At 28.0% G+C, this 20450-nt stretch overlaps 4 protein-coding genes across 4 annotated transcripts; 2 read left to right on the forward strand and 2 right to left on the reverse strand.

The window, feature by feature from the left end:
- Window positions 1–5906: 5906 nt before the first annotated feature.
- On the forward strand, window positions 5907–7158 carry LOC114130161 (hydroxyacyl-coenzyme A dehydrogenase, mitochondrial-like). Its single transcript, XM_027995071.2, has one exon. It carries the CDS (start codon window positions 6044–6046, stop codon window positions 6983–6985), a length of 942 nt encoding a protein of 313 aa, XP_027850872.2. The 5' UTR covers window positions 5907–6043; the 3' UTR covers window positions 6986–7158.
- Window positions 7159–8920: 1762 nt separating this feature from the next.
- Window positions 8921–14799, reverse strand: LOC114130113 (acidic leucine-rich nuclear phosphoprotein 32 family member A-like). The gene is made up of 7 exons (XM_027995011.2): window positions 14657–14799; window positions 12962–13105; window positions 12776–12895; window positions 12550–12665; window positions 12409–12485; window positions 12019–12330; window positions 8921–11128 (listed from the first exon to the last, which is right to left on the reverse strand). The coding sequence occupies exons 1-7, from the start codon at window positions 14702–14704 to the stop codon at window positions 11085–11087; spliced, it is 861 nt and encodes a 286-aa protein (XP_027850812.2). The 5' UTR covers window positions 14705–14799; the 3' UTR covers window positions 8921–11084.
- Window positions 14800–15404: 605 nt separating this feature from the next.
- On the forward strand, window positions 15405–16420 carry LOC114130129 (uncharacterized). Its single transcript, XM_050201660.1, has 2 exons — window positions 15405–16067; window positions 16166–16420. Exons 1-2 carry the CDS (start codon window positions 15607–15609, stop codon window positions 16281–16283), a joined length of 579 nt encoding a protein of 192 aa, XP_050057617.1. The 5' UTR covers window positions 15405–15606; the 3' UTR covers window positions 16284–16420.
- Window positions 16421–18352: 1932 nt separating this feature from the next.
- LOC114130105 (TGF-beta-activated kinase 1 and MAP3K7-binding protein 1-like) lies at window positions 18353–20438 on the reverse strand. Its single transcript, XM_050201649.1, has 8 exons — window positions 20190–20438; window positions 19874–20117; window positions 19672–19804; window positions 19354–19597; window positions 19138–19297; window positions 18982–19081; window positions 18701–18905; window positions 18353–18642 (listed from the first exon to the last, which is right to left on the reverse strand). The coding sequence occupies exons 1-8, from the start codon at window positions 20284–20286 to the stop codon at window positions 18473–18475; spliced, it is 1353 nt and encodes a 450-aa protein (XP_050057606.1). The 5' UTR covers window positions 20287–20438; the 3' UTR covers window positions 18353–18472.
- Between the last annotated feature and the right edge of the window lie 12 nt (window positions 20439–20450).

Below are 20450 nucleotides of genomic sequence, written 5' to 3' on the forward strand. Positions count from 1 at the left end.
AGGCGTTATTTGGAGGGGGCGAATGGGGGCAACTCCCTCCACGACCAAAAATTGGTGGGGGCATTGCCCCCACCAACTTAAATATAATATTATAGTTAATTGTAGTCTGTTCCGAGGCGCATAGCAAACTAGTACCTAATATTATGTTCCTTTGCTACAAAAATTATTTTTGCCCTCACGTGAAAAGAGTCCAAGTTACGCCTATGTTCCACTTGGTAGGTATCGGGTTCTTTTTCAAAATTAAATAGGTACTTAATCTATTAAAAGTCGATATTAATACACTTTTTAATGTTTCTGGTACTTTGGCAATTATTTAAATCTGAAATTTGGGTATTGAATATTATCTAAGCCCAAAGGCTATTTAAAAAGCATTTACCTAAGGAGTATAGGTTACCTACACAGAATAAAAATGTATTTTTTATTCAAATTCAAAGCAAATTATAATAATTATATAGGGAGTAACTTTGCTGTTTAGTATAGGTCAATGAAATTGATGTATTAAATTTGAATCCAATGATAGGTATCATTGTAAAGGAAAAACGATTCTGAACTGAGATAATTTTTCAGCCTAGGATATACTTTCCAGTAGGTGGTAAAAAAAGTAGTTTATGTTTTAATGACCTGAAAAGTGAATATCCCAAAATTTAAGTTCTTTTATAATTATTGTAAACCAAACTTATGTAAAATCTTTTATTAAATTTTAACTCTTAGCTACTCACTCAAAATTATTTATGCATTAAAATAACAAAATAATTTTGAAATATTCATGATTTTTATCAATATTTGAATATCAAATGCTATCAAATTATGCCTGGGTATTCTTATGGTTTTTGAATAAGTATAACTAGTATAAGATTAACTTATAAGGAACTTTGTATTACATTTTCGAGTATTATTTACATAAGTATTATTATATAACATTATAACATTATTTACATGTATTATTTTTATTACCTGACAATATCCAATGTTGAAATTAAATTAAATAAATAACCTATTGAATGAGGATTATAATGTGGATCGACAAAAGATAATATATAAACAACATAATTAGTTACAATAATAATACCTAAGTAATATTTAACTATAACTAAGCACACAATATTATCTAAGTATGAAAGTATTATTGTTGTAACGTGTCCTCTTCAACGCTCAAAATTGAATTTAGAGTACCTAATAATAAAGTACACAAATGTAAGTACTACTTGTCTTTATTAAAACAATACAACGTCTCAAGTTAGATTTCGTAAGTACGTGCTCAATTCATGTCTGAAAAGAACTCCCTACATCCATTAGCCTATTGCTTGCCTATTTATGCTCCTAGCGTGTCCAGAATCACTTTGTTATGTTCAAATAATGTATTATCAGATGTGATATTCCTTACGCTATGACGTCTATAGGTCTATCTTTACACTTTCCAATAAGTAATATAGATTCTGGCAAAGTCATTGAATGACAGTGATTATGATTTATGATCACGTGTTTACGTATTACAAAATACAAATATTAATCTAAAAATTAGGTACATAGTGTAAGTTCATTACACTATGCTAAGATGATATAGGTACATGACGTACACATAAACAATACTATTATGCAGAGAACACAGAATCAATTTGGTAGCCTTTATATATTAGTGACCTTATGACCCTGTTACAGATATAAACGATCACATGACTTACATTTATAAAATAAAAAAACTGATGTATAACAAATTTGCATTATAGCGTGATCTTAAGTAATATATTAATTATATTTTCAACAGATAGCCTTCGTAAAACCACTTAAGATTTGATGTTTGGAAAATTAACATTCATCTTTGAAACAACAACAGAGACGTTGGTTAAATTATAGGTATACCAAATTAGAAAAAGGAATCATATAAAAGGAGGACGACTATTTCATTGAAAAGAAGTGTATATCAATTGTTATCCTATTATCCAGTCCAGACAACAGGCAACAACAATACCAAAAAAAAAAAAACAAACGCTAGATTTGTGTAAGTGGATAATTCATTTAGATACATAGATAATACATAGGTACATGTGTTACACAATCACTAAATAATATATATATATCATTTTTTTTTTTTTAAACACGTAAAATTGAATATATGTAGATCCTGTTGGTCATATAAGCGTCATTCAATTAATTATTTTAGAGACCATATTATTTTATAAATCAATAGTGTTATTTGAAGCTTGGTAAGCTAAAAAAAAAATATAATTCACAATTTATTTATAAATGAAATTTTTAAGAAACTTATTAAGTGTATTTATTAGAATGGATTCAAGATTACTGTACAGTAAGATGGTCGATAGATGATTTTATTTGAAGGATCGGGTCTGATACTTATGTTTTATTATGAATTATTATTAAGCAAAAATAATTAGAGATTTTTTTAATTTTTGAAATTATTACTAAATTTACTCAGATAATATAGTATATTATTACCAGAAATAAATTTTATTTTTTTTTTCGAAGGGATTATCATATTAATTATTGAAGAAAATATTACATTTATTATTGAGGGCATATTACATTTTTTATTAGAAGGATATTATAATTAAATATTTTTATTCTTGGAGTATATTATATTATTATTAATGGTGGATTAATAAATTTGTATAATTTATAAATGTATAATGCATATAATATAGGTAGAAATAATTTTATAACTTTATTGTTATTACAGACAAATTTAATGGTGAAAATCACAAAAGAAAAAAACTTAACCTAGCCTAAATTTTATAATAGAGAAAGCAACAATGATAACCAATCTAACTACGAGTTTATTTATGTTAAGCGTTTTGGCTGTTGGCGCTTTGGCATTAATTAATCCGTACATGAGTTCTGAAGATTGCGAATATAACTCAAAAACGTGTAGATTTTCAGCAAGAGTTAAACATAATCGAATAAAATTATATGATATGAATTCCACCGTAGACAGTAGTTGGCGCACGGTTACATCAACATTATATTGCGGACAAAATGATTGTTCGCGTGAATTACATGTTATGTTAGGAGAAAGTGTGGCATGGTCTAAGGGCGAAGAATTAAGCTAACAACAAGGTGTCTCAAAAGCCATAGTGGATAGTATATCAGAAGGAACTACGGATTCAGTATCGCATAACATTGGTATCAATGCTGAAATATTTTCAGCTGGTGTCGAACTAGGACAAGAATTTCATAAATCAACAACTCGTGAAAATTCACTGGAGACATCATTTAGTACAGGAGTTTCTGTTACATATTCATTGTCGAATGAACGTTCATTGAATAGAGAAGAAGTAGTAATTTGCTCAGCAAAAGCTAATGAAGGAATTAAATTATTAGCCAGAACTAATGAATTGCACGTTGAAGCATTCTTTTGTATACCATATGAAGAGGACAGTGATAAACCGGGGTGGTATTCAGCCAACTGTGATTATATTAGAATCGTTATGAGGCCATTTTCTGGTAACAGTATTTCCGCAGATATGCAATGTTCGACAGAAAAATCAAAGGTGAAAGAACCTCTTAAAAATTCTTGCTCTGTGTTTAACGATACCTGCGATTTAAATAGTCCATGTTGTTCCAACTTAAGTTGTGTTAAATCAGATCCAACACAGTTGTCAGGGCGATGTTACAACACAAACAAACCTGGCACACAAACAACATCCAACGGGTTAGGTTATTCATCCAGTACTACCGGCAATATTAATTGTATTCCATTCGACGGAGTGTGTTCACACAGTGACACCTGTTGTGGGAATACTTATTGTTATTATGGCAATCCATCGTGAGCGAATGGCAGGTGTTATAATCGAAATTAGTCTAAAATAGGAGAAAAATAGTTTATATTTGGCTATTTTCTGTTTTTTTAATTTTATATTATATGTAATTTTTTAGCAAATGAAAAATGTTCCATATGTGGATACTTAATAAGTAGTAGGACTAGTAGGTATATTTATTTATTTATTTTTCTTTTTAAACACTTGTATAATATACTGTTTATAATTTTGTTTTTTGTTCCATTTAGCCTGTATACGTTTTGTGTATCCATTTGTTTTCTTAATATTATTTATTGTTTTATATTTTCTTTTTTTTTCTCTCTTTAAAAATATTATGTATTAGCAGAATATTATGTAACTCTATTCCAACACAAGCTTCGACTTAAAGGAGTAGATAATTTGTTTAAACAAAAAATATATATACATAAATATATATATATTTATTGAATTAAAATTACCTTGATAGAATATGTCCAACCAATATTTTTATTAAAATTAATTTAATATAAAAGCATATACTTTGTCATAATTAATATTTACCTAATCATACGTATATAATATGAGCATATATTTCATCAAAAAGTGTATTATTATTATTATGTATAAATATAATCATCAATATACTTACTTAACTTGCTTTATTTAACAAAATATTTATAGGTATAATAATAACCCGTGTTATTGAAGCCTTTACTTTAAATAAAAAAGAATAAATATTTATAAATTTATTAAAATAACAATTATAAGTACATGAAACAAAAAATAATAATAATAACAATGTAGGTACTACATATGTACATGGTTGTAAACATATATCACGTGGTAAAAACAACTAATTATAATTTATAAGGTACGTAATTGTAAAAAATCAAAAATATCAATCAAGACATCAAATAAGTCTGCAGCTCCCTGCTCATAAAGTAAAAATAATATAGATCAATTAAACGAAAAAAAAAATGTTGACCAAACCAACCCTTATTATCAATGTTTCTTATATACTCACAAAACAGTTATCAGTACAAATATACGTTATTATAAAATAATAATAAATAATACATAAAAAAATTTACGTAATACTTTTTAAATATATTTGTACTGTTTACCGTTTTGTGGGTGTTTAAGTAATATAGATATATATATATTTAAAGTTTGGTTAAAGAATAAATGCTTAAAAAATTAATACAACATTTTTAAAAAGTGGATCATTTTCCAGTTAATAAATATCAACAATTTATTATCATATTATTTTTTTTATGAATACGTAATTAAATTTTGAATTTTGACAAAATTCGTTAAAATCTCAAAAATTACAAAATATTTTATAGTTAAAATTTCTTAAAAAATGTTCTGTTTGTACCTTAAATTTGAACATTTAATACAAGGTTTTTTATACGTTTGGAAACCTATATTAAAAATCATTACCTACTGCTAGAAAGTTAAATTTATATGACCGTTTAAATTTAAAATTTTTATGACAAATATTTATCCATATACCTAACTATTTCCTTCTCAATTGATTTTTTTTTTGGTTATAATTCAAAAACGAAAAAATGTAGATACTTGAACTTTTCACAAAATGTTTACATTATCATATTTTTATAGGTGCATAAGATAATTTCAAGATGTTTTAACTACTTTTAAGCTATCAATAGGTATGAACATTTTTTGTATAGTTGTCAATAAAAAATTATTCACTAGGTTAAAATTCATAAAAAATATAATACAAAATCCCACATGACTACATAAATTGTTTTATATTTGTATAAAAATATTAAAAATGCATAGGCACAAATGCACAATTATTTTTTATGTGTATTTAAACCTCGAGGTTAGAATTTTGACAAAATTTTATAAACTATTTTATAGTTAGAAATTCATAAGATATTTATGTTTTATATTTTTATTTTGAAAATTTAGTACAAGATTTCTCATAAATAGTTCATACTGAAACCAAAAAATTTAAAAAAATATATAGACAATTTTCTTAACCCCTTTATAAGTTATAAGTACGCAATTTAACATGCAGTATTGCAGTTAACATCTGATTAGAAGTCTAATCTCGATCAGTGTCATATCTATGGAAGGGGCAACACGTAATCACAGCTGTAGTAAACCGAGGTCCGAGACACCGAGTATGACATGACATAATTGAACTATTTGAACTTTATTCACGTCGGTGGTGAAGTACATCTTAATTTATATTTTCTTCTTCCGGGTTCATTTATATTTTATTATTACCTATATCAAAGAGTGCCATAAAAGTTATTAAAATGTCGTGTCTTAATGTTATTTCTCGTAATTTTTCAACTTCTGTGGCCCGTGCAGCTATTAAAAATATCACTGTTGTCGGAGGTGGTTTAATGGGTTCAGGTATTGCCCAAGTATCGGCCCAAACTGGTCACAATGTAACAATTGTCGAGCTCAATCAGGATGTTTTAGACAAAACTCATAAGAGCATTCAACAGAATTTACAGAGATTTGCTAAAAAGGCTTACAAGGAAAAACCTCAAGAAGGTGAGAATTTTGTTTCAGAAACTTTATCAAGAATTAGTACTTCTACAAAAATAGTTGATGTAGTACAAGATTCAGATTTGGTGTTGGAAGCCATTGTTGAAAACTTGTCTGTCAAACACAAACTTTTCAAGTCCATAGATGACGTTGCACCAGCAAAGACTATATTTGCTTCCAATACGTCATCATTGTCTATCACTGAAATTGCAGCTGTTTGTAAGAGGAAAGACAAATTTGCAGGATTACATTTTTTCAACCCTGTACCGGTGATGAAATTATTAGAAGTTATCAGAACTCCGGAAACATCTGATGAAACTTATGAAACATTAATGGCTTGGGCAAAAACTATTGGTAAAACAGCTATTACTTGCAAGGACACTCCTGGATTCGTAGTTAATAGACTTCTAGTTCCATTGTTGGCTGAATCGGTTAGAATGTTGGAGAGAGGCGATGCTTCTGCTAGGGATATTGACATTGCAATGAAATTAGGCGCAGGACACCCAATGGGACCTATTGAGTTGGCAGATTATGTTGGACATGATACTACTAATTCAATTATAAATGGATGGCATGAAAAATTCCCAGAAAATCCATTGTTCAATCCATTACCAACTTTACAGAAATTAGTTGATGAAAAAAAATTGGGTGTCAAGACTGGTGAAGGATTTTACACTATAAGAAATAACATTCTTATTTATTAATATATTTTGGGGGCAGTAATATAATATCATTTTAATTGTATTTGTATCTTAATTTTTAAAATTGTAGTAATAATTATTGAAAAATGAAAGTTTTGTACACACTTATTGTTTTATTTTAAAAAATTTATATTTATCAGCGTTTCAAATAAACCCATCTATTTTAAATAAATAAATTTGCATTGTATTTTTTTTAAATATATCTTACAATACTGAATTTATTTATAAAATAATAATCAACACTAATGAATATTAATTAGCAGAATTTATATTGAATATTTAAAATTTAAATTGATAGCCCTAGAGATGCCATATTTAATTGTTATTATAAGTTAATTTCTATGTATAAATCAACCAAAAAATTTTTTGAGTTACAGATTATTTAAGAATTAGTAAATGAAAAATGTGATATTCTACCAGTTACCATTGGAAAATAATGTTAAGAAATTTAAAAAAAAAGTAAATTTTTAAATTCAACAAAAAATTAACAAGCAATGTTATGTAAAATTAATATCCATAAAATTTTAACAAACTATTACCTGGTAGGACTTTATTTTTAGTGGAAAAGTATATTGTGTAGTTCCTTATTTATTTTGAAAGAAGTTATTACTTTCTATTATCTTAATAAAATTTGTTGAAAATGATAGCCCAGTAACAAAAAAAAATCAAAAGACATGTGATTAAAACTCATATTATCTTCATTAAGTTTAAAGTTTTTAGTTTGTACCACGGACACTAAAGAAAAATGAATTCTGATTTTTTATTAAATATTCGATATAAACAAAAAGATGAAGATATTTGCAAAATCAATTATAACTTTCTTTGATATATATCTTGATTAAGAAGATGCGTGACATGTTTTTATTTTTCTCATATTTATTTTTATTTGTACAATCTGTATAAAATATATTTACAATAAGCACAATAGGTGGAATGATATATTATAATAGGTCATGGTTAGCTTGAGTGAAGAAACTATTCAGTTATAGCACTTCATGGCGTGGGTGGTGGTGGTTAGTCGACTAGTAGGTCACGGCATCAGTGCGCTTTAAATGTCGCCCGGGAGTGTTAGTGATGAGAGGTTTTGGATGAGGGAGTTACGATGATTTGCAAGTTTAAGGTGGAAACGTTTGTATAAGGTTTTAGCTACTTTTTTGACTGTCGGAATAAGGAGGTCCCTGTGGAGAGTATCATTCGATATGTAAAAAGGAGCTTTGGTTATCTGTCGGAGGTATTTATATTGGAATGTTTGGATTCTGTTCGTGTTGGAGTCATTGGCTGATCCCCAAAGTTGAAACACAATATGTAAACCTAAATATTCTAAATTATTAATTTACACTACAGGTATTATAATCATAAATGCAGCTCTGCTATATTAAAATTAAATGAATATCAAGAGCCAAGCTATATGATACAACTTAGTGATCAATGTACACACTATAATTAAACTTCACTACATATAGTAATAGCAGTTAGTTTATACTACCACCACTGTTGATCATAGATCCTATTTTAATTCACAGGGCTGATTTGACATTTTTTTTTAAAACAATATTTATTGAAAAAAATAAATCAATACAGCAGTTGTTTTTTTTTTATGCTGTAAAACAAGCATTTTTATATATAATATTTATACTTTACAATTTTGAAGCAAAGTTAAACAGAAATAACACAAATAAGAAGTTTAACAATGATATATAATAAACATTGTCTTATAAACATAATTTTTATAATATACTTAACACATACACAACTGAAGATTGCAATTGAATGCATTAAAAAATAGTGTTTTATAAATATATATATATTTTAATCTAATATAAACAGTTGATTTTAGTTTTTCTACCAAAATAAATTAACTAAAACCTTTATAACAACAATAACAAAACGGTTCAGAAATATCAAGTAGTAAGTGAAAAATTCTAGTAGTTAAAAATAAATTACAATATGATGTGCTGTATGGTTTACAATTTTATGACACATGGGTTCTCTTAAGAGTTGAATTCTGTAATATTGTTTTTAATTTAAATTAAGTCTAATATACATACAGACAAATCGAATAAAATAAACATTATGAGAAAAGCAATTATCTTAATAATTACTTTCTCTATGATACCAGTGTTTCCCAACATTTTAAATTGGTCACCTATTATTAGGACCTTTTGCCAAACTTTAAACCAAGACAAGTTGAAGCAGTGTATTATACTATAATAAAATAATTTTATATTATAATATGCTTATGAGTTATGAAGCATAAAAAAACTTGTTACCCAAATTTGGTTGAGAAACACTGTTATACAGGATATATTACATGAAAATTGCAACTATTATACCAACCATAATTTATTTCTTCTAATAATTAATTACATCCAATTTTCACATAATAGTAATTCATTAAAAATTTAAATTTAATTTTTTGTTTGAAAACAACATTACCAAAAACTTCAAATAACAGTTGTAACAGTAAATTGTGAATATACACAAAACACACATTTATAATAACATCAACATTATTACAATATCCAAATCATTAAGGAACATTTTGCACCATACATTTTGTTTTGAATATTTTAAGAAAGTATAAACAACTATACTATACTAATTTACTACTTGTGATGAACATGTTAGAATTGGTCCTTTGTTAATATGTCGTAATAGAATTAACAAAAGGTGAATTCACTAAAATATCATTGAGCTTTTTATACAAAACAACACATTTTTTGTTATTCAAATGTTAAAATTTACGATAAGATTATATTAAATATTTCATCTAATATATTATAAAAATATTTATATACACTTAAGGACGCTCATTCAATTTATATTATAATTTGTTTGATTTTAATACACAATAATAATATGCAAATAATTCATACATAGGGCGTAAGAAAAAATAGAGCATAAAAAAATAATAAAATAGTATAAACTAGGGTGGTGGAATACTATACACTTTTCAAATATTGTTTTAAATGATTAATTCTTATTACATTTTTTAAAATGTAGATTCACTAATAGTTAAGACACCCAATTAATGGAATGTAAACTTTGAGGTAAAAATATCAGTAATAATAAATAAAATAAACAAACTATTATTACCAAAAAATTATTAAAAATTATTTATGTTGCAACAGTCTTACAATTAAAATACATTATTCAGGAATTAATGAAAAATTAAAAACAAAAATATGACACATTTTTAAAACTATTATTGAATGTTATGTATTATAATTTATAATATTCCAAACATTTTAGCTTTTTAACATTATCAAAAAAAAACAATTGTTTTAGATATAAATCATATATTAAAATTAGTTATAAAAAATCTATAACTTACATTTTAAATTCAACTAAATATGTTTACCTTCTTAAACACTATTAATAGTAAAAATTATTTTGAATATAATATCACATATTAGAACAAATGATAATTTTTAATAAAAATAAAAAAGAAAGGGTATAGTTAGTTATTAAGTTAAAATATTTGATAAATGTATTATATAACCATTCCACCAACCAGCAACTATTAACTTTTAAATACTCAATAATTCTTATACCCTGTACAACACTATCTATATTAACTTATTACTTCGAGAATTTTAATTTTTAAATTCATACTGACAACAAAAATAATCAGTCACACAAAGTTAAATATAATAATAATAGTTAATAACTTAATTGTGACAAATAAAAATATATATATATTTATAAACACACAAATAACTTATTATTTGGTCTTAAAATACAATTTAATTACAACAGGGATATCAAGTTGCACAAACATATTTCACGGATGTTCAAAAATATAATTAAAAAAATATTCTTTAAACAATTTTGAAGTAAAAAAAAAGCCAACCCAAGTAATCAAAAAAAAACTTTCACTTGGTAAGTCCAAAGAGAAAAAATAAAATGGTATAATAACATTATTAAGTTTAAAAAAAGTTAAATGATTTGCGTGGTACAACATGAAAATATGTCTATTAAAACAATCAATTTACAAATAAAATAATAAAAAGGTTTTAAATGTATACTTAAAAATAAGTGTGAGACATTTACATACAATTTGATCCACTTCATGTAACAGTTATTAAAAACTTTTAATAGGTTATTCATCAAGTTTCCTTTTTTTCCCTCTAGTATCTTGTGAATCTGCAAACATTAATTTTTATTATGAGTATTGGGTTTTAACAATAATAATAATGAGTTGAAAGATAAAATATAATACATAATATAGGACAACAACATATTAGCTGAATGTTCCTATATGAACAGCATTACATGATATTAATGATTTACTTAAATATTATTTTTATTTAACTATATTAACACTATAATATAGTTAAGAATAGGCTGCTGCATTTGGTGCAGATTTTAGTATTATACGTATCAAATGTGAAAAGCTTATGAGAGCAAGTGCTATATAAATAACTGAAATATTTAATGGTAAATACCTTATATGGTTAAACACTGTTTTGTGTAATCAACATTATGGTCGAGGGAGGATTTTAGAACACAATGATTAAATAATAGAGAAGTTGTAACTATATTACTTTTGAACTCAATAAATTGAAAATATATAATATTGTTTTTAGTTTTTCATGTTTTATTTATCTAGAGCCGTTGATTTTACAATATAATTATAAAATCAATGTTATAGCTACAACTTTAACATATACTTCAAATTTGATGGTATAAACATCTTAGATATAATAAAAATGAGTCAAAAATATTCAACGTATTAATAATGAAATACTATATGAATACAGAATACAACAATATACAATATTTCAAAACAATAATAAAATTAGCTTAACTAGTATATTAAAAAATGATTATTAGGGAAATTAATTAAGTCCTATTGTGCAACAAAGTGAGATCAATATCAAAAAGAAATAAATATCACCATGTTCATAAAAAAAACATATATATTGATTTAATTTTTGTCCATCTATCATCTTGTTTGAAAACATTTGTTCATACCTATACAAATATTGGATAAGACAAACTTAAGTTAGCTAATAATAAAAGTAAATACGTACCATCAGCAGTAGTATCATCACCTTCTCCTGCATCATCATCACTATCATCAGTAGATTCTTGATCTACACCATCTTCCTCATCTAATACATAATCATTTCCTTCGCTTTCTTCATCAATATGGTCTTTTAACAAGTCTTCCAACTTTAAGCCTTCATTATCAGATTCTTGGTCAGATGATTCATCACTACAAGCATTTCCTTTTTCAGCATCAGCATCATCGTCATCATCGTCGTCATCATCACCATCGTCTTCATCATCATCATCTTCGTCATCGTCATCATCATCATCATCACCTTCACCTTCTTCTTCAGCTAAAATAGTTAATTATCTATTTTAATATATACTCTATTAATCGATACATAGGTATTATGCATTTCATAAAATTTTACCTTCAGATTCTGAACCATCTTCTCCATTCAAGTCACTGCCACTGTCAGAGTCATATTTGCCATTGAGATAGATATCTCTAAAATTGTAAATTTTTAAAATTAACATGATAAAAACAGTGGTTAATAATAACTAAATCATACCCATCTAAACATTTAATAGTCTTGGAAAAATACTCTGATACATATTCTTTATACCCTTCTTCTTTGGTTACTTCATTATTAGATAAATCCAAATACCTAAGACGTGGTAGAGATTTCTATAAAAAATAAATAAATATATATGAATATATAATATACATACATGTATTTTATTTAAAATTTTAAATGTTATAGCATTATAGGTACAAATTTTGTTTTATGATATTACCAATGGATCAATTGATTCAATATCTTTCAATTTATTTTGGCTGAGATTCAATGATTTGAGTTTAATACAACCACTGAGGGTTTGAAGACCATTAGAAATTCGATTTTCACTGATATCCAACTAAAAATAATAAAAACGATAAAACAAAGCACAATTATAAAACTTTAATTCAGTAACAAAACTCACAAATACGAGTGAAGGCAATGATGGAAAACCTTTTAAGCTCGTTAAACCAACATTGATTATACTAAGATTCCGCAAACGAACATATGCATCTGTAAGTCCAATTATTGAAGTGCTACGACAATCATCCAAAATTAATTGATCTATCTAAACAAATTAAAAAAATACAATTAATTAAGAGTAGAGTACTTTTTGTGAAAAAAAATTGTTAGAATAATTAAATTATATATATATATATATATATATATAGGAGATATGCACACACATTGTCACAAAAATAATAAAAGGTAAAAAAGGATAATATATTCTGTTTTTACACAGTACCAATAATCCATAGGCTCTCGGATCATAAAATGAAAAATATTGTTATTATTTTTTTTTCTGTTAAAATTAGTTCAATTTGTGTCATTAAGTAAAGGCTTATGTCAGTCTAAGAGTATCACCTAGAAGGGATGTTTTGGGAAACTTTTTAGCCTACCTAAAAATGTTTAAAAAATTAATTATACCAATCAACTAAAAATAACTAAAACATTTTATTCAGTTTGCCCATAGCCACCGAATTAAAATGACCATTTTCAAGTAAGTACTTGAAGTTATTAATACCTAGACTTTGTTCTTCAGACATTGACAACTCGAGCGAGTTTGAACATTTATAATTTATTTTAATTGTCATCGGACAATAAATCATAACCCACGACAGATAATGGCATTCACGAAAACGTTATGTTCTACAACAGTCAGTCATAACTGAACAGGCGTAGCGTGTAACGGATAGGAATATAGGTAATATTGCTATGTTATCGTTTCACGTCACGTATAATATACGGTACACTCGTGTAATACACCATATTAAAATATGTGTACAATTAAATAGTCGTGTATTTTTTTATTTAGTAATAATTCTAAATATTAATCGATTTAACAACCGCATTCAAAGTGAAAAAAAGCATTGCGAGCAGCGATGAGGTATTTAAAATTTAAAAATGGCCGCCGGCCAAATTACCCCCCTTACCGCTCACCCATGAAAATCATGCGAGCACACGCGCCGACGCGCACGTAGTAAGTACACGGTCACCCGCGAGTCGCGACTCGTTGCTCGATGGCGTTTGCGCGGGCGCACACGCACACACATACACATAGACACCTGTCCGTCCAATCGCTTTCGTCGTTATATCGATAGCTTAATTAAAACCGTCGAGGCGGAGGCGCACCGCAGATTTATATTTTATAATAGAAAAACAAATAATACAACGAACATAAAAACAGAAAAAGATGCATTACACAGGACACGACACGAGTACGCGATCACATAACGGCTAGCGACGTTTTTCAAAAAGCGTAGAATTCAACTCTTTCGACCAGAAACATCTGGAAATATCTCAATAACGACCAAACCGCTAATGATTTCGAAACCAAAATGCGTCGTAACCCCTTGACAATCGATGTACCTCGAGCTCAATTCTCATCTCTTTTTGTAATTATTAATTGAGCGGGAAGAAATAAAATTGTTATTCAAGTATAAATTCTCGTCGATGCCGTTTCAATCGATTGCGCGCGGTTCAAGTTCAACACGCCGCCAGCAGTGAGCGCGCACACATACGAGCACGCGGGACGGCGGCAAGAGATCGCGCGCGTTGCACGAATTTGAAAATGAATATCAATCGTTCGACGAAAACTTCTCGTCGTTTAAATATTTACCTCCGAAGGATGTCGGCCCCGTTTCTCCAGTTCGATTCTCTTCTCCATACCGGTATCGGCGTCGGCGTCCGTCGTGGCGACTGTTATTGAACTGTTATACGTAGACACACGCGAGCCGGCAGAACGACGGCTGTTGCGAGGGATGGCGGGTGTATATAGCACGCGCGATCGAGTCGATGGGATCGAAATGTCCAGCGACAGGTTCACAAGGGCGCCGTGGCGGATCTCGAAGAGTGGGCGCGATTTGAAAATACAAAATACGTTTTTGTCTCTCGCGACACGGTCGTCGACGAAAAACGTTTGCGGTCTTAAAAACGGAAATCGAACGACACGAAACACGTACACATGCACTCACACTACACTAGGACACAAACGCACACGGACGAGGGACGACAATAAATAACGCGGTGCCTAGTACCTACGACAGCCACCGTGGTGCGAGTGCGAATGCGTAAAACACGACGTTCACTCGGGTAGTCGCGTCACACGCACACACATCAACAACAAACACACGCTATAGCCACTAGCGCCTGTGGTACCTACGACGACCACGGGCGGCAAACGAGTCGCGGGGCGCAGGCGTACGCACTATGCACGCACCACGGTTTTATGCGGCACCGACGAAGTGTGGTGTTGGTGTACGCCGGAAACCCGACGTGAATCGTGTCCCCCGTGATACAGGCACAGCGGTAGCAGTTAGTAGCTGCAGCAGCCTGCCTCCATTGCTGCCGCGGTTAATGGTTACATAATGTTGTTTTGTACGGTTAACCGCGAAATCGTCGACGGACCGCGGCCGATATGCGACGAGTTGTGAACATCGTTATCACTCGTCAGAGAATTATCTCGTTTATTTATTATTGTGGTCACGGGACAGAATGTGTACAAAACAAAATCGAGAAAAATTGCTACTTGTGATACATTGATTTAAAAAAAAAATAAAAAATCACGATATGGAAGCTGACAAGATTTCAATATTAGAAAAATTGGTCTCTGCTTTAGAGCTGAAAGTATACGGCACAAACAAAGATACGGCAGCTTCTCTGCCGAGCGGTAACCTCCTCGAAGAAGTCAAACAAGTCGACAATAACATTGGTAATGCGTGTATTGGCCATCCATATGCTACTGCATTACTCAGCCATGTAAAACTTTTGGACAAGTTGATGGATCCTTTTTATGAAGACTATCAAACTGAATTGTCTAAACGTGAAGTTATACTATCTGCTGAAGCTGAAATAGTGAAATATGCTCAACAAGTCCAACAGCTCAATGAAAAATGGCCTGCTCTAAATGACAAGTATTACAGTGAAATAGACAAGCACACTGAAGAAATTGAGAAATTAGTTGAGAATGAACGAAAACAACGTGAATTAATTAAACAACAAACTGAACATATAAATACATTATTATTCAGGTAAAATGAAAAATATTTATTATAATTCATAACATTCAAAACTATTTAAAAGTTTCAACTAAATATAATTGTATGTTGTTTTTGTGTGTTTAATTTAGGTATGAACAGGTTATGTTAAAATTTTCAGTGGTATTCGATACACTGGAGAAAGAAATTACAGTATTAGAGTATAAAACTTCAAAAAAACCAGAAGAAGATAATGAAGACGATAAATAATTCAAATGCTAGTGTATATTATGTATTTAAAAAATATAATTATTATTAATTTCCAGTAACATATTTGTATATAATATAACTTGTTAATATATAACCTATAATATTCTTAAAACAAATAAAAATAATATATTAAAATATTTGTTATATAGAATTCATTGTTTTAAGCTAAAAAATTATTCCTATTTCCCTCATTATAGTGCTACACTTATTCGCGACCAACACCTTACCTGGGACTTATCATCAATAATAAACCACTTGTTCTTAACTCTAAAATAAAGGATCTTCACTTTCTACTAATTAAAAACATAAAGCTTAATATCAAGCCCTAGAGGCATAATTAGAACTAGATGTTTGAGGGTGTTTCCTTATGATTTTGTAAAAAAGTGTTTGCATTACTCATAAATGTACATTACAAATACAGTAATACACATGGAAATTATATATTATATTTTATTCTTTACTCTATTGTTTATTTGAATAAAAAAATTTAATATTTTAAAATATTAATTAATTTTTTTAAATATTTTGATGATTACAATATTATTTATTACTCAAATGATCTATTGATTCTTTGTAATCTTACTTTATTAAATAATAATAATAATATAACTTATACTTTTAGTTTTTCATGAGAACAATTTTTATTTTTTTTGAAAAATAATTCAATATTTTTATTTTTATTTCTATAATACTAGTTTTAAAGTAAAAAGTTACAGTAGAACGCCTCTTGTCCACCTTTCTAGTTGATTCGACCATAGTATTATCGATATGAATACTTTAAAAATACATTTGGATTTTCCAATTTATAGATACATTTTTTGAAACTAATTGCCAGTTAACTATTGTTTCTGTATATTTCGATAATCCGACCTTTTTCACGTTCTGATCACATCCCTAGTCACTAAGGTGACGGATTAGAGGGGTTCTACTAGAATGATGTATTAAAAAAAAAAAAAAAATGGTAACATGAAGGTAAAAGAACCAATAAATGTGAAGTCATTAATAGTTATTAATTGACACAAAATAGGAATCATAGAAATATGTTAAAGACAGGTTGTAAAGTACATTTTTCTACCCAACTACACATGGACTTATGTTCAAAATATTGCAATTTTCTTTATTTGTAAAAATTATAAATGTACTATATAATATACATTTTATTCAATTACAACAAAAGTACAAAATGTCAAGACCGAATTGATAGTATTTATGTTACATAAAAAACAGAAGGTAGTTTTTATTAATATATTGTGGCATTACTTTAATACTAAAATAATGTTTAAATGAAATAATATAGCTAGGTACCTTAAATTCCCAATGTAATTAACTAGTCTTAAATGTATTCTATTAAAATACTATATGAACATTGAATCAACATATTTTTCTATATTATATTTATCATAACTTTTATTAATACAATTGTTGGTATAGGTGAAAAATGGGTTATATTAATATCAAGTTATATTAGATTATGAACATTGGACACTTAAAATTATATAACATTTTCTATGTTCAATTTTGTGCTCTAATGATATAAAACAGGTACAAAACTACAAAATATTGCTTATGCAGTGTGCACTAATTAAAATAAAAAAGGTCATAGCGGAATACAATACTCTCAATAATTACGCTACTTCCAAGTTTAGTGGCCGCTTAGCATCACATGCTTAATACAATTTTAAAATGTTAAACTATTATTTAATGTAATTTGATGAGAACTAGTAAATAATAGCATTTTATTTCTTATACTTCATTTCTGCTTCCACATTAATCTTATAACCACAGATCTTAAATTATATTTTAAAAAAAATTGCACATATATTTATAAATTAAACTAAAAATAATCTAGCTGAAAAGGACTGCCTCTCATGTTATATATTATCTATATAAATATGTTTGTTATTTATTATTCTTTAATCCTACAGATTGAATATACTCTTAAAACATTAAAAATGTATTTATAATATTCAGTGCTTAAATAAATATTTATTTTCAGCAGTTAAATAAAATTCTATTTTTTGTTTTAAGTTAATGCAAGTAAGTAAAAAAAGTAAAAAATAAAAAATACGTCAATTCAAATATTTGTTTATGTTAGGAACAGCATACAAAAATAAAATTTTACTATAGAATAACAATTATGTTGCTTTTTAAATACTGAACTAAAAAAATAAATTCAAATAATATTTGATCTATTCATAGAAAAAGTTTATATTTGAAGGAAGCTTGCCTTCTTGCCTAGCTTTATCAACATTTGAGTTAAATTCACTGAAATCAACATAAGGCAATATAGGTTTGATTGAACCACTAGATGGATCAGTTGAAGTTGATGTTGTAGTTTCAGTCAAGTTAATAGCTGTATCTGAAAAAAAAGTTTTGTACAAACAATTTATACAGCATATTATATATTTAATATCAACCTTGATCATATGAGCCATTCCAGCTATGTTGTTGTTCAGTGATTGCATTAGGCATTGCAAAATTGAAATTACGTATCATTAACATAATATTTGGACGAGTAGCCCCAATAGCATTATCTTGTGCTTCATAAGTATCATGATAAATTCTAGCTATATGATCAACAACAGCTTGAGCAACACCAGTTAATGTAGATTGTACTCGTAACTGAAGATATAAAAGAAAATTTAAGTAAATATACTTCATAAAATAATTATATTGAATGATGGATTCATGTACTTACTTGTTCAACTACTAGTAATGCTAATTCCTTGTTCACTTGATTTGTCCCTGTAGCTTCTTCTAAAGTTTTCAGTAGACCCGGAGAAGCAATCATCATAAATCTGTAAATTAAATATTTTTTAATTTGCTCATTTTTAAAACAACTGAAATATTCTACCTGTATGATGAATCAATAGAAATACCCCCAACAATATGAGGCTCAGCAATAATTGGTTCAGATGAAGCTGCACTAAGTTCTTCATAGTCTTTGTAAGCACCTTTTATCATGTAATTACATAAACATCTTGTCGCCGATTGATTTCCAATAGTTCTATTACCTAAACAGTTTTATCAATTTGTGCATATTCTTAGCAATTCATTTTAATGATCCAACCATTGATCTTTCCATCAGCTATTTTGAGTCCAAGATTTGTCAACCTCATTACTTCATCTAAATTTTTTAAGTTATGGTCAACTGTTGGTTGTATCACTCTCAATACTTCATCTTTATCAGTTTTACATAACAATACACGACTTTCTCCAACATTTGCAACATACAAACGATTATTTTTGAGTATTGCTATAGATGCACCAGTACCACACGATAATTCTTCTTCTAGTTCCTTTAATTTTTCTATCTGAAAAAAATCTATACTTACTATTCAAGACTTTTACAATGAATAATATGGAATATTATTAAGATAAAATTTACAATTTGAGGATATTGTTGATAAGCATCGTAATGTGATATTCCTTCGGGAAGTTGAAGTAATAAACTCGCTCTCTGAAGTAATTTATTATCAATAGTTTCAAGATATGTTCCCTCGACAGAAAGAAAACTTTGTCTATAATTTTATAATTTTTTTTATAAAGTAGTTTAATAAATGTTAATTATATTAACGATAATTGCTTACTGAATTATTTCTTTAGCAGCTTGGTCCATTTCAGTAGTAGGCAATTGACCTAATAAAATTTCTGCAGCAATACGATCTCGAGCAAACCGAGCTGTTTCTCCCCCATTATGTCCATTAAAAAGTCCATACAACCATACAACACCTGCATCATCATAACAACATCGAAGGCTAATATCTTCAGATTCCAGTTCATCTCTGCGTTGACCTAATTCATCATATCTTTGACGTGTTAAGTATCCTACACCTAAACATACATGTATATTATAACTGTTTTAAAAAATTTTTGTTAAAATTATTATATTTATTTTCTGCATACCTGATACTTTGCAAACTGGTAAATCATCAGTCCAACTACGATCATAATTAAATATAAGTTTATTGTACTCTGGACCACCTTCAAGTATAGTGGGCATTTTTTTAATAAAAATTAATAACCCACAAATAATTATGATAATAATATACTATACTCTAAATATTTAAATTATAGAAAAATTGGAAAGTTTAATTTTTAAGCTATAAGTGTAGGTATTCATACCTAGTAAATAGTTGAATAATGATTAATGAATATTGAATACCT

Source organism: Aphis gossypii, chromosome 1 (assembly GCF_020184175.1).
Source record: "Aphis gossypii isolate Hap1 chromosome 1, ASM2018417v2, whole genome shotgun sequence".
NCBI lineage: Eukaryota > Metazoa > Arthropoda > Insecta > Hemiptera > Aphididae > Aphis > Aphis gossypii.